The sequence below is a fragment of the Pan troglodytes genome, chromosome 6, assembly GCF_028858775.2.
Source record: "Pan troglodytes isolate AG18354 chromosome 6, NHGRI_mPanTro3-v2.0_pri, whole genome shotgun sequence".
NCBI classification, from domain to species: domain Eukaryota; kingdom Metazoa; phylum Chordata; class Mammalia; order Primates; family Hominidae; genus Pan; species Pan troglodytes.
In genome coordinates, this window is record NC_072404.2 from 165,478,614 (window position 1) to 165,494,370 (window position 15,757).

At 41.6% G+C, this 15,757-nt stretch overlaps 1 protein-coding gene across 8 annotated transcripts in view; it reads left to right on the plus strand.

The window, feature by feature from the left end:
• The window catches only part of GIMAP8 (GTPase, IMAP family member 8), a 43,462-nt gene that overhangs the window by 23,396 nt on the left and 4,309 nt on the right, over positions 1-15,757 (plus strand). For 4 of the 8 annotated variants that reach the window (XM_063815810.1, XM_016945960.4, XM_063815812.1 and 1 more), the window contains 4 exons: positions 753-893; positions 7,746-8,409; positions 11,892-11,937; positions 15,078-15,704. In XM_063815810.1, the coding sequence (XP_063671880.1) occupies positions 874-893; positions 7,746-8,409; positions 11,892-11,937; positions 15,078-15,704 (1,357 nt within the window). In that variant the 5' untranslated portion in view covers positions 753-873. The remainder of the gene's footprint in view (positions 1-752; positions 894-7,745; positions 8,410-11,891; positions 11,938-15,077; positions 15,705-15,757) is intronic. The other 4 variants (XM_054655300.2, XM_063815813.1, XM_063815814.1 and 1 more) reach the window with 1 other exon arrangement.

Below are 15,757 nucleotides of genomic sequence, written 5' to 3' on the forward strand. Positions count from 1 at the left end.
ATTCCTGTAACTAGTCATGTGGTCATAACTGGTATTGATAACTACCTCCTTTTACCACCCATGCTGTTTTCCCTTTACCATCATCAATGAGCTCAGCTGGTTGTGGTTCTTTATCTGGGGAGGTGGAGGGTGACCCAGACCTTTATTCCTTAAAAATCTGAGTTATTAGTAGCCCTGCCTGGATTGGGTTGTTGTAATTTTCCATTGACTTTAATCACAGGACGTGGCTACACTAAGAGATGCCCTAAGGGATTTCCTGTATTCCATATTCTTTCTTACCTCCATTGTAGAGTAGTAGTCCAATTTCCCCTTGTTAGTAAGGATCAATCACCCCACCCAATACCAAAACTCCCTTCTTGATGTTGATTGAGAGGCATGAGGAGCCCAAAGTGGCCAGGTGGCATTCTTAACTTCTAGTTCAATGGAGTCATTGTTGTATCTCCAAGTGGAAGCATTTCTTTTTTTGGAACTAAGACCTCTAGGCCAGCATAAGACCTTGAGGATGCGAAGCAAAAATGTTGCTAGTGGGTCACTAGGAGTAATAGTGAGTGGTACCACTCCTGTTTCTACCCCTTGATTCCTGGATCCATGAATCTTGGCTATGGGAGAAACAGCATCATATATTGGATGCTGATCCAGAGCATATAGAGCCTCCTGGAGAACCTTGCCCCAGTCCTACAAGGTAGTATTGTCACGTAGCTGGTGCTATAACTGAATCTTCAGAAGACCATTCCACTTTTCTTTCAATTCAGCTCCTTCAGGATGGCAGGGAACATGGTAAGACCAGTGAATTCCATGAACATGGGCCCATTGCCTCACTTTATTTGCTGTGAAGTGAGTTCCTTGGAGTGAGTTCCCGTGAAGTAAGCCTGTATGGAAAATCATGGCAATAGGTAAGGCATTATGTAAGCCCAAGGATTGTAGTTTTGGCAAAAGCATTGTGTGCAGGGAAGGCAAATCCGTATTCAGAGTAAGTGTCTATTTTGATAAGAACAAAACACTCCCTCTTTCATGACTGAAGTGGTCCAATGAAATCAATCTGCCATAGGTAGCTTGCTGATAACCCTGGGGAATGATGCCATATCAGGGACTTGGTATTGGCCTCTGCTGCTAGTAGACTGGGCACTCAGTGGTGGCCATAGCCAGATTGGCCTTAGTGAATGGAAGACCATGTTGCTGGGCCCATGTATAATCTCCACCTCTGCCATCATGGCCACTTTGCTCATGAGCATATTGGATGATGTCAGGGGTGGCTGGGGGAAGAGGCTGACTGGGATCCACAGAATGGGTCATTTTATCCATTTGATGATTATTTTAATAAAATCTTCCTCTGCTGAAGTCACCCTTTGGTAAGCATTCATATGGGACTAAATGTCTTCATGTTTTCTTCATGTTTTTCACCCATTCTGAGAAGTCTACCCACATACTTCTTCCCAAGACTTCCTTGTTACCAATTTTCTAATCATGTTTCTTCTAGGTCCTTGACCATCCAGCCAAACCACTGGCCACAGCCTATGAATTGGTATATAATTATACTTGCCATATCTCCTTTTAAACAGAATGAACAACCAGGTACACTACTTAAAGTTCTGCCCATTGGGAGGATTTTCGTTGACTACTGTCCTTCAGAAATGTCCCAGATTGGTGCTATAGTGATGAAGCTGTCCACTTTGGGTAGTGCCTGCATATTGTGCAGAACTATCTGTAAACCAGCTCTGAGTTTTCTCTTCCTCTGTCAATTCATTGTAGGAAACTCCCCTATGAGGTCATGAGTGCAGATTGGGAGAGAGAAGGCAGTATAGCAGGAGTAGGTATCATGGGCATTTGGGCTACTTTTTCATGTAACTTGTGCATTTAGGGCCTACTTAGGCCCAATCTCATATATACCACTTCCATTGGATGATGGAGTCCTTCCGTGCACACCCGACTTTACTGTATACTCAGGTTGCACGTCAACTTGGTGGCCCATGGCTAAGTGTTCAGTGTCTACTAAGGCCCAGCGGCAGGCCAAAAGCTGTTTCTCAAAAGGTGACTAGTTATTCATAGACAATAGCAGGGCTTTGCTCCAAAATCTTTAGGGTTTGTACTGTGAGTTATCTATAAGGGCCCGCCAAAGGCTCCACACAATATCCCATATTGGCTACTAATACCTTAAGCACCATTGGAGCTAATAAATTATATGCTCAAACCATATCAGGATAATGCTGACATAACAGATGGTCTAGCCTGGAAAATTCTCTATGTGCTTATAAGAAGAAAGTGCATTGTGTAGCTGTTGGAGGAAATGTTCCGTAAACATCTGTTAAGTCCACATGATCTGTGGTGTAGATTAAGTCCTATGTTTCTTCATTAATTTCCTATCTAGATTATGTGTCCAATGTTGAAACTGGGGTATTAAAGTCTCCACCTATTATTGTATTGGGGTCTATCTCTCTCTTTAGCCCTAATAATATTTGCTTTACCTGTCTGTATTAGGTGCACATACATTTATAGTTATTATACTCTCTTGCTCAGTTGATCTATCATTATATAATAATCTTCTTCGTGTCTTTATGTTTTTTATTTAAAGTCTATTTTGTCTGATAAGTATAGCTACTCCTGCATGTTTTTGGTTTCTGTTTGTGTGCGATACGTTTTTTTTAATCCCTTCACTCTCATTCTATGTGCTTTACAGAGGAAGCGAATTTCTTGTAAGCAGCATATAGTTAGGTCTTGTTTTATATTCCATTCAGCCAGTCTATACCTTTAAATTGGTGAATTTAATCCATTTACATTTAAGGTTGTTACTGATAGATGAACTTACTCCTGTCATTGTTTTGCTTTAAATTCGTGAATTTAATCCATTTACATTTAAGGTTGTTACTGATAGATGAACTTACTCCTGTCATTGTGTTGTTTTTGGATTGTTTTGTATATCCATTTTGTCTCACAAGTCCATGTGTAGAGAGTCCACCAACAGGCTTTGTGTGAGCAAGAAGGCTGTTTATTTCACCTGGGTGCAGGTGGGCTGAGTCCGAAAAAGGAGTCAGCAAAGGGTGGTGGGATTATCATTAGTTCTTATAGGTTCTGGGATAGGCGGTGGAGTTAGGAGCAGTGTTTTGTGGGCAGGGGGTGGATCTCACAAAGTACATTCTCAAGGGAGGGGAGAATTACAAAGAACCTTCTTAAGGGTAGGGGAGATTATAAAGAACCTTCTTAAGGGTGGGGGAGATAACAAAGTACATTGATTAATTAGGGTGGGGCAGAAACAAATCACAATGGTGGAATGTCATCAGTTAAGGCTATTTTCACTTCTTTTGTGGATCTTCAGTTGCTTCAGGCCATCTGGATGTATACGTGCATGTCACAGGGGATATGATGGCTTAGCTTGAGCTCAGAGGCCTGACACATTGTTCCTTTATTTTACTCTTATTGCTTATCCTTGAAATTTGGTGGTTTTCTATAGTAATAACATTTGATTCCTTTCTCATTCTCATTTGTATATCTGCTCTACCAATGAGTTTTGTACTTTGTGCATTTTCATGGTGGTAGATACTGTCCTTTCACTTTCACATGTAGGACCCCATTAAGCATTTCTTGTAGGGTTGGTCCAGTGGTAATAGATTACCTCAGTTTTTGTTTGTATGGGAAAGGCTTTATTTCTTCCTCATTTCGGAAGGATAGTGTTGCTGGGTATAGTATTCTTGGCCAAAATTTTTTTTTTTCCCAGTACTTTGAATATATCATCCCATTCTCTCCTGACCTGCAAGGTTTCTGCTAATAAAACATGGTGTTAGTCTGATGGAGATTCCTTTATATGTGACTTGAGACTTTTATCTTGCTGTTTTTAGAATTCTTTCTTTGTCTTTGACTTTTGACAATTTGACTACAATATGTTTCAGAGAAGATGTTTTTGGATTGAATCTATTTGAGAATCTTGAATTTCCTGTGTCTGAATGTCTATATCTCTCACAATACTTTGGAAGTTTTCAGCTATTATTTATTACATAGATTTTCTGTGACTTTTCCCATCTTGTATCTTTCTGGAACTCTCAAAATTCAAGTATTTGTTTATTTTATGGTGTCCCATATGTCATATAGGCTTTCTTTATTCTTAAAAAAGTTTTTTTTATCCAGACTGAATTATTTTAAAAGACTTGCCTTCAAGTTCAGAAATTCTTTCTTCTGCTTGATCTAGTCTATTTTTGAAGCTCTTGGTTATTTTTTTTATTTGGTTCATTGAATTATTCAGGTCCAGGATTTCCATTTGGTTCCTTTTTTTAATAATATCTATCTCTTTATTGAATTTCTCATTTAGATCATGAATTGTTTTTTCTGATTTCTTTGTATTGTCAATCTGTGTTCTCTTTTATATTATTGATGTTCCTTAAGATCATTATTTTGAATTCCTCTTCAAGCATTCCAATATTTTCTTTTCTTTGGGATCTGTTACTAGAGAATTATTGCATTCCTTTGGAGATACTATGTTCCCTTGCTTTTTAATGTTTCTTGTGTTTTTGCACTATGTGCATCTGGTGTAACAGTTGCTTCTTTCAATTTTATGCATTGGCTTTCACAGGGAAAGACTTTTTTCTGTACACATATCTCTAGTGTTGATTGGGTAGGGTGCTTTGGCTTTGATTCTGGGTAGGTGCAGTAGTGTAGTAGAAATCATATGATTTCTTTGGCTGTAATCAATGTCAGTGATGTCTGCAAGTTCCTCAGTGGTTTAGCCTGTGGTTGTTAGTGAAGGCTGTGGTAAGATTTCCTGGGGATAGAGATACCAAGTGGGCTCACCCTTGGGCCCTGGGTGATGCACATGAGCACCAGTATTGGTGACTATGGGCTATGTGGGTCAGTACTCAGTCCTCTGAGTGGCATATACAAACACTGATAGTGGCAGGTGGAGGACCCGAGTAGGCCAGTATTTGGGCTCCCAGGTGGTGTGTGTTGGCCACAGCAACAGGTTTGGTGGGCCAGTCTTTGGGCCCCTGGATGATATATGTAGCATTGGTAGTGCCGGTAGCAGTGGTGGGCCAGCCCTTAGACCCCCAAGTGGCATGCATGGGCGCTGGTGGTGGCAGTAGTGGGCTGGGCTGGCTGGAACCTGGGCCCCTGGGCAGTGTGTATAGGTGTCAGTGGCAGCAGTGATAGGCAGGATAAAGTAAATTATTTTACTACTACTTGTTATTTTCAATATTTGGAGTAGTTTCTAGGGTAAACTTTCCTCATACAGAGTTTACATTAGCTTCAGATGGACACATAAGTATGATAAAAAGGAAAAGAACCTAAAATGCTCATTTACATGTAATAAAAACACTACAAATTGATACGATTCTTTGTAGACGGCAGATCATTTTCCAATCATCATTTTGCATATTTTCCAACTTATTTTAAGGACTATGTTATTCTTACTTAATGAGAATATATTTTACAAGAGAAGTTATTGCCAGATGATGCAAATGTATGTGTGTATGAGGAAATTATGGGCTGAACATGGTGGCTCATGTCTGTAATCCTAACACTTTGTGAGGCCAAAGCCAGAGGATTGCTTGAGGCCAGGAGTTTGAGACCCACCTGGGCAACATAGAGAGACCCCATCTCTACAAAAGATTTTAAAAAATTAGTTTGGCATGGTGGTGTGTGCCTGTAGTTCTAGATAATCTGGAGGTCGAGGCAGGAGATGACTTGAGCCCAGAAGGTTGAGGATGTAGTGAGCTGTGGTCCCACCACTGCACAACAACCTGGGCAACAGAGAGAGACCTTGTCTCTAAAACAGAAAAAAAAGAAAAGAAATTATAGGCATATTTTAATAATTTATGTTAAATGTGCTATTTATGTATGATGGAGCCACAGATGGAGCCAGATTGTTTTCTTTAAAATTTTCTAAATATACCAAATTCTTTAGAATAAACACTAAACTTCATAATCAGAAAAATATAAAGAATGAAGAGGTTATGGCACAGAGTGATCAGACAATGAGTGTAAGCACATTGTGAATTGGCAGCTAAGGGATCTTTGCCCTCTGCTGGAGCAGTTTTGATGGAGTGGTACCAATCTGTCCCAGTGACTGACTCCTCCCTGGACTCCCACAACATTGTCCTCATGTGTGTCACATTCTTCTTATCTGCTTGCTGCATCTATGCCTTTTATTTGTTGTTGTTCAGTCTTTTCATACAAGTGACAAAAAGGATGCTGGAGCAGGCTTGGTGAGAACAGGAAGGGAACCCATCAAGGGGCAGAGACACTAGAAAGGGTGTGAAATAATATGAATAACTTTCTGACTTCACCATGGACCATGGAGGGGTGGCCATCCAAGAGGGTGCTGTATGAAGCTTTCATAGGGAGAGCCACTCTCTTGTAGATCTGCATAGGTAAACCTTCCCAGGTGAGGGCATCATGGCCAGCTTTGCAGTCTTGGAAACTAAGTTTTTAAAGAGAGGAACACAGGATCCCTGGTGTAACCCTGTGTGGGAATCACAGCTACTTGCTGATGTACCCTAAAGGGAAAACCTGTGATTATGGTAGAGGGGAGTTTTTTTCCTCGCAGCGACAGTTTTGCCATGAATTTCCAGGCCTCACTTGATTTCAGGTCAGGGTCTCTCGGGAAATCCAGAAGAAATTGTACAAGGCAGGATGATTGAACAGGTACAGCAAATCAGCTCAAAACATATGTCAAACAAGGTGGGGCCTGAATAAGTAAATACAGATGAGTAGTTCACTTGGCTGGAGCATACAGTGTGTTGAGGAGAGTGGCTACAAGTAGAGCTGACTCTGTGGGCTGGAAACAGATTGCAAAGAGCTTGGCACATTAGCTCAAGAGTTTTGGGTTTGACTTGCCTGGCAGGTGGAAGCCTTTGCAGGGAGAATATTAAATCCAAGCAGCACTATCTATATACTGAAATCGTACCACTTTGCATTTAGGTAATATGTGGAAACTTGCAAGGTACTTTCTCATTTGTCATCTCATTTGAGTTTTATAAAAATATCCTTGAAGTAGGTAATACCGCTTCTATCTTATGGATTAGGACACTGAGACTCAGAATGGTTAAGTGGCCTCTACAGATCTCAGCTAATGGGTGCAGAGCAGAAGGTGAACCAGGTCAGAGTCCAAGACCATGGTCATACCCACCACATCATGCTTCTCTGTTAACTTCACCTGGCACTGGGTGCATCACGAGTCCCACAAATGAAGTTTTCTAGTTTGTCTTCTGTGATATTATTTTCAGAGTATCATGTATACCATATATTATATTTGCTTGTATGCTCTAGACATTACTACTTCATTGCATTTTATAGGGCAATGCTTCCCAAACTTGGCTACTCATTAGAATTACTGTGACATTTGATGAATACAGATTTCTAGGATCTTTCCTTTGAGATTCTGATTTAATAGGTCTAGGTTGGGTCCCAGAGATCTGTATTTTTTAAACATCTGACCATTACTATTAATTATGAGATTTCCTTCAACTTTGAAACATGCTTATTTACTATGGTTTCTAACATATCTGACTCCTTGTGGTTCCTAATGGTAAAAAAAAAAAATTTAAGGAACTAAAAGAGATCTCTAGGTTTGTCTCAGAGATGAGGGAACAGGAAGATCCTGGGAAAGTGTTTCTTGTTCTAATCTAGTCTGGGTCTAGAACTTCAGTAGCTCAAATTCATTGGCAGCAATTTGAGTCAAAAAGAGAATGTCTTTTCTTGCTGTTTTCCTGTCCACTCTGTGTGGGAGTTGAACATTAATGTGTTGCTTTCTGTCCCAACAGAACAAGCGGGAGCCTATGTCAGGAAAGCATGTCAGAGCAGAGCTGCCAGATGTCCGAACTGCGGCTCCTCCTCCTGGGGAAATGCCGCTCGGGAAAAAGTGCCACAGGAAATGCCATTCTGGGCAAACATGTGTTCAAGTCCAAGTTCAGTGATCAGACAGTGATCAAAATGTGCCAGAGAGAGAATCGGGTCCTGAGAGAAAGGAAGGTTGTGGTAATTGACACCCCTGACCTTTTCTCCTCAATAGCTTGTGCTGAAGACAAGCAACGCAACATCCAACACTGCTTGGAGCTCTCTGCTCCCAGCCTCCATGCTCTGCTCTTGGTAATTGCCATCGGCCATTTCACAAGGGAGGATGAGGAAACAGCCAAGGGCATCCAACAAGTGTTTGGAGCTGAAGCCAGGAAGCACATCATTATTGTCTTCACTCGGAAGGATGATTTGGGGGATGACTTGCTGCAAGATTTCATTGAAAAAAACAAACCTCTCAAGCAGTTGGTTCAAGACTATGAGGGCCGATACTGCATTTTCAACAACAAGACCAATAGTAAGGATGAGCAGATCACCCAGGTGTTGGAGCTCCTTCGCAAGGTTGAGTCTTTGGTGAATACGAACGGAGGACCCTATCATGTGAACTTCAAAACTGAAGGCAGCAGGTTTCAAGTAAGAATTTTGTTAATATCTTGAAAGATCTCTATGTTGCTGAACTAGTGGGATGAAAGTGGGTATAAATAAATGAAATATTGCATTGTGTGATGGAACATGGGTTTTGTTTAATAAGATATTTATATATAATTTGCAGGAATAAGAGGTATCAGATTTTAGGGTACTTTAATTATCAGCCTAAGGACTTTAGGCTTTATTAGCAAATTAATGGACAAATTTAAGCCTTTATCTTACTTGGTCCCTCATATTCTTCAACACACAATGATTTGTTTGACTCTCTCTTCCCCTGACTTCAATATAATTGCCCTCTCCTTGTTCATTTGTTTTATTTTTCCCTCTTTTTCTGGCTATTCCAAAGATCGCTGAGTCCTTCTCTAATCTCTGACGTCTAAAAATGAACATCCTCAGGGCTTGGTTCTGGCCTTCCTCAATTCTTTGTACTCTCTTCTCAGATGATCCCACACTTTTATGGCATTGAGCTTCATCTACTACTAACGGTTTTCAAATGAGTAGTAACTCTAGTCCAAATCTGTCCTCTGAGTTCTTCCTCCTTTACACAATTGCTGCTTGGGGTCTCCACTTGTCTCTCTTATACTTTCTCACACTTAACATGTCCAAGTTTTTGATTTTCTCTTTTAAATCTATTAAGACTTCTCCTTCATGCTTCAGAAAAGGGCTGTGCTGTTCACCATGCTCTTTGTACCCACACCCCAGTGTCAGCTCTGCTACCCTGGTAGCTCCCCTTGGAGAGCCAAGAAATCATCAGGTCTTGCGGGATCAATATACCCAGAATCCACCTGCTTTTCTCCATCCCACTCCCACCACCTCGTCCAAGCCTACATCGTTTCTTGCCTATCCTATTTTAACGTAATGATTTTCTCCTTATGTATTCTTGGGCTGTATCCCACAATCCATCTCACACATTACAGCCAGGGTGAGATTTTATTTAAGCTTTTGATGTGAAAGGAAAATGTATTTGTAACTAAGGAAGATACAAAAATGCAGTCTTTTGCCTTAGAGGTGCTTACACTTTAACTGGAGTGGCTGATGCATAAGAAACAAAGCACTCCTGGCTGAGTGTGAGGGGGATGCTAGCACAGAGGATTTGGCAAGGGGAAGCCCCAGAGGGTGTACAGCAGGCACACACTGAGCCTGATGCGTAACATCAGTTACGCATGTCCGTACTATGGAATAAATTCTATCTACTTAAAGAATGATGTAGTTCTATCTATATTGACTCCTACAGATGTACAGAATGCATTATTAAGCAGATTGTAGAACATATAACTTAATAAGTCTCCATATGTTCATGTATGCTTGTATGTATTTGTAGGAACATAGAAAAAGTTAGAAGGATATATACCAGTTAACAACTGTTACTTTCTGGTCAGAGAGAGACTGCTCAGAGGGAAGAGTAATAAGCCCAAGCAGCATGGAAATAAGAGAGAAATCATTTACTGAATGCCCACTGAATTCCAGACAAAGACATAAACTAATTAAGTCCTCGTGACAACCCTATGGACAGATGCTCTACACATGAGGAAACTGAGGCTCAAGAGGGCTGAAGACACTTGCTCTCTTATCTCCTAGCCTGAGTGCTCCCTCCTCTGTGACAATCTGTCTCTTCCTTGAGGGCTGCATGGAACAGGGATGTTAATAAAGAGAAGAATGGGTGTGTAGTAAGTTTCCTACAATGAAACCGTCTGGTTTTACATGCTCCAGTGACTTCCTGCTGATCATAAGGTAAAGTTCAGAACTCTTAATTTGGCTTGACTCCTTGCCCTGTGCTCCGCTGTCTATGCCTTGGTCCTGCTGGCCTTCCTGTTTGCCCCTGAGTTACACTCACATCCACTCCTGAGCCTCAAGCCTGCGATTCTCTCTGCACTGACACTTGCTCTCCCCCCTCCCACCCTGTACCAGGTTTGCTTTTATTTCTCCATCTGCATCAGCTAAAAGTCACTTCCTCAGGGAGTCCTCCCTGACCATCTTGGCTCTCAGGCCTTGGAATGAGCCCCACAGCTTCCTTTCCTCATGGCAATGTCACCACCACATCAAGTGATTTCACTGGTTGTCTCCCTACCAACTCCATGAAGGCAGAAGAAATCATATCTGTTTTGTTGACTATAGCATCTTAGTTTTGTCTTCTGTAAAGCAGAGATAATAATCACATGTATGTCAGGAATTGCTGTGAGAATTAAATGAAATGCTTACAAAGTTGTTAACAAATGCTTGAAACTTGGTAGGTGTTCAGTAATGCTGTTATGATGATGATGATGAAAATGCCTGAGGATTAAATAAATTAAGGAATCATTAAGAACTTTAACAACCCAGAGACTGAGTTAGAGCCATACTTTTAGAACTCTATGCCCTGGAAATAAAAAAAAAATGGTATACATAAAGATATATGTACAAGAATAGTTAGCACAGCATCATTTGAAACAGTAAAACCAGAAATAACCTGAAGATTGATCAATGAAAAGATGGTTGCATCAGTTACGCATGTCCGTACTATGGAATAAATTCTATCTACTTAAAGAATGATGTAGTTCTGTCTATATTGACTTCTACAGATGTACAGAATGCATTATTAAGCAGATTGTAGAACAAATAATAAGTCTCCATATGTTCATGTATGCTTGTATGTATTTGTATGAACATAGAAAAAGATAGAAGGATATATACCAGTTAACAACTGTTACTTTTCTGGTGGAGTGGTAATGCAAAGATCATTAATTTTTATATTATGGACATTTACCTCGTAACAATCTTTTGAATTTAGAGAACACTAAATAATTTGAACTGGGCTATGTAAGGTTAAAGAAATCTGATAATGGCAGCTAAATGGAGAGGATGCAGGGAGAGGGATGGTTGAGGGTATCAATGATATTGGGCAAAGCCAGGCAAGAAAGCTGAGGGAAGGTTTCCTTGGCTGGCATGAAGATTTAACAAAGATAAGGTTAAAATGAAGTCTAGGAAGCTTCTAAGACTAGGAGGTTCATCAAGATTGCATACTGTTTTTTCACCTCCTTTCTTGATTCCACAACAATAAATATTTTGGAACTAAGTATAAGGATTCCCCAGGCAGGAGAAGGGGATGTCAGTTAGGTGTTTGGTTCTCTATCCTGTTGTCTCCATTTGCCAGACTTGGGGGGGTGGGGGACGGGATTCCAAATTATACTGGACAATTAACCTCAGGTTAGAAGAAGCTTCTTTCCATACTGGGAGCAGTGAGGGAAGGAGACGTTGGAAACATCACCTTCTCTGAGAACCAGTCCTAGCAGCATCAGGGGATCTAAGGATCCACTGCCATTGTGGACAGGTCCACAAAGACCAACAAAGACCATGACCAGGGCCTTGATTTGACCACATCTGACTCAGCAGATCACTCTGAATTAATACTTCAATTTTTTTTTTTTTTTTAGTTTGTGGAAGATGAGGTTTTAGATCTGTGTGCACTATTTTGTTCCTTTATTTTCTAGGATTGTGTGAATAAAGCTGCATCTCAAGAGGGAGACAAGCCACATGGTAAGTTGATCTTTAAGAAACATTAAGCTCACACTTGTATTCTTTTGAATGCATTCTGCAGCCAAAGTGAAGCGGAAACATTATCCATATAAACCAGAAAAAAATTCACCCTGGGGACCTAGCTGAGGTTGGTTCCCACAACCTATACCCTAGGAAACTCCTAACACTTGTGAGTAGGTATAGCACCAGCAAAGTTCCTGGACCCAGCGAGGGTGTCCTTGGACTTTTCTGAAGTGTTACAGAGCTGGGCTTGCCTCTTGTGTCTTCTTTCCTAACTCAGACTCTTCTTTCTGGCCTTGGATCCGGCCCTGCCCAAGTTTTGACTCCTCCCAGGAAAGCAGAAATCACTCCTTCATGGACAACACCAACTTGGAGAATTCTGTGATGGGGTGCAGTATTCATGTGATGATTGCCAGTAATGATAGATCCTGCACATCTGCATAAGTCAATATGTATAGATCTACCTCTTTGTGTATAGTAGATGCAGTTTGTTTCACAATGTGGATACACACAACAAATGCAACCATGCCTTTACTGATGGATTTGCAGGTTATTTCTGGGTCAGCCCTGTGCAAGCTCTGAGTATCCAGTCATGAATAAGATAGACAAGATCCTTTTTCTCATGGAAATCTCCCAAATAATAAAATCATAATTTTAATAGTATTGCTAATAATTGTAGCTGAGGCTGGGTGCAGTGGCTCATGCCTGTAATCCCAGCACTTTGGGAGGCCGAGGTGGGTGGATCACTTGATGCCAGGAGTTCAAGACCAGCTTGGCCAACATGGCAAAACCCTGTCTCTACTAAAAATACAAAAATTAGCCAGGCATGGTGGTGCATGCCTGTCGTCTCAGCTACTTGGGAGGCTGAGACATGAGAATCACTTGAATCTGGGAGCGCAAGATTGCAGTGAGCTGAGATCATGCCACTGCACCCCAGTCTGGGCAACAGAGCAAGACCCTGTCTCAAAAAAAAAAAAAATTGCAGCTGACATTATGTCCTGGGAAATAACTTTCATATATATGTAATTTAATCTTCATAGCATATTCATATATAATCCTCTTAAAATGCACCAGTTCAATTCTTGTAACAATCTTGTAAAGAAGATGTTGTGAGCCTCATCCTCATTTCACAGCTGAGTGCACTCAGCCAGAAATACGTGTACTCAGGCAGAAGGGTTTCAAAATTCTGGCAATGCCCTTTGGCCGAGACCCCAGGAACATACGTGTGACTGAACAAAAGTGCGTTTATTGACCTGTGGCTGTGAGGGCCCAGCACACCGTGGGGAGTCACAGGGCTGTCAGAAACGGGGGGCAGGGAAGGACTTTTTATAGGATGTGGGCTCATGTTAGATGATTTTGAGGAAGGTTCCAGGAAGTGGGACTTTGCTCCAGGATGGATGCGCTTAGGAAGTGGGGGGTAGTTCCACAATGAAGTGTTTGAATAATTCTTCTGTCCAAGGTGACAAGGGTGGAGCGAGGCTAAAGCTATCAGGAGGCAGCTGTCATCTATTTAGCCAGTGCAGGGGATGTTCGGGCAATGCTGTTGTTTTTGTGTGCTCAGATATGATTGCAGAGTGGTTGTGGTTGTGGAAGACTCGTGTCTGATTTTCTGTAATACTGTGGATGAGAGACAGGAGGGTGCTATGGCCTTGCTGTGGAGGCCAGACCAGCTCCTGGCTCTCAAGGGCTATTTATTATCCCTTCTCACTCCTACTTTTAACCACTGCACTGTATGGTCTCTCTAAATTGAAGAGAGTCCATATTCGAAATAAATATAAAATTATTATTTTGGTAAGAAGAGAGGAAATACACATGGCAGCTGATTTGTATAGTTTTGCGGGGAGCAATTTAGGTGAAGTTCTCTTGAAGAAGTTATATTTGCATAGGAACCTGAGTAGCCAGCAGGAGATAGGGCAGGAGGCAAAGAAAGTGCTGTCATATGGGCAAAAGTCCTGAAGTCTGTAAAGGAGAGTAGGGGGGAGTGTGAGGGAGGGAGGGGCACTTCCAGGCCTGACTCAAGTTCTTCCTTAACTGTGAAGCCTTCCATGCACACTTCCGTGCTAGTCAGGTCCTAAGGGCTTTGCAGGTGCTGTTTCCTTTAGTCTTTTCGACCTCAACATGGGCATTAGATTCCCATTCTACCAACATGGAAACAGATTCGCAAAGCAGTAAGTTTTCCAAGGCAATACAGCAAGGGCCTTTGATGCTGTGTCCATCCCACCTTCCCAACTTGCTGCTCAGACCCTTCCCACGAAGGCTGTTGATGACTCAGCCTCAGAGAAAGCTCCCTGCAGTTGCAGACTCTCCCTTTGGCTCAGTTCATAGGTCTGGTGTTGATGCTGCCTCAGCCAGGGGACGTGTGGAGAGATAGTTGTAGGGTGCAGGTTTGCAGGTTTTTACAGCAATTTATTGAGGTACGATTTACACAGAGTAAAATGCACAAATCTTAAGCAAACAGCTTGATGCCTTTTTCTATATCTATACATATGGGATCCCCATCTAGATAAAGATATAGAGCATTTCCATCATCTTACAGATTCTTGCTGCCCCTCGCCAAAGAGAAACACTATCCAGATTTCTATCAACATAGATTAATTTGGTCTGTTCTTCAACTTCATATGGTAGAATCATCTAGTATGCAGTTTTTGTGTCCTGCTTCTTTTACTTAGCGTGTTTTTTTGAGATCCATCTATACTGCATATCGCTAGTTCACTTTTTTTTTAATTGCTGAGTGTATTTGATTTTATACCACCAAGGGGCATTTGAAAATCGGATTCTCCCTGCTCCTGCCTTAGCCCCTGGGCTTACCTTTGGTAAGTACTTACCTTTGGTAGGCCCCAGTACTTACCTTTGATAACAAAATGAGGGGAACCCTGAGGACCTAGACCAATGAAGGCCAAAGTTGGCATGTTCGTGTTCCTGGGGAATCTTAAGCTCCATGAATATCTCTTAGTTCACTCCTGCCCCTGTTTGTGGCTTTCACCTTGATGGAGAGCTTCTGGCTGAGAGTAGAGTTCTACTGGTTTACAGTGTTGTTGCCATTCTCTATACAAGTTTGCAGGGATGAGAAATCATAAAACCTGCCCACATCCATATTCCACTGCAGGAAGAGACTCTGAACCTGTCCATTTGTCCCACAGGCCCAAGGGAGAGGCAGCTGCAGTCCACAGGACCCGAGCAGAATCCGGGGACATCAGAACTGACAGTGCTCCTTGTGGGGAAACGCGGTGCTGGAAAAAGTGCAGCAGGAAACAGCATTCTGGGGAGGCAGGCCTTTCAGACCGGATTTAGTGAGCAGTCAGTAACCCAGAGCTTCTTGTCTGAGAGCAGAAGCTGGAGAAAAAAGAAAGTTTCGATCATTGATGCTCCGGACATCTCATCTTTAAAGAACATTGACTCAGAAGTTAGAAAACACATCTGTACAGGCCCCCATGCCTTCCTGCTGGTGACACCACTGGGCTTTTACACTAAGAATGATGAGGCAGTGCTAAGCACCATCCAAAACAATTTTGGAGAAAAATTCTTTGAGTACATGATCATACTTCTTACCAGGAAAGAAGATTTAGGGGATCAGGATCTAGATACGTTCTTAAGAAACAGCAATAAAGCTCTCTATGGTCTCATCCAGAAGTGTAAAAACAGATATAGTGCCTTCAACTACCGGGCAACAGGAGAAGAAGAGCAAAGGCAGGCAGACGAGCTCCTGGAAAAAATTGAGAGCATGGTGCATCAGAATGGGAACAAGCATTGTGTTTTCAGAGAAAAAGGTAAAACTGTGAATAGGATATATATTTTTATATATGTCATTTAAAAATAGGTA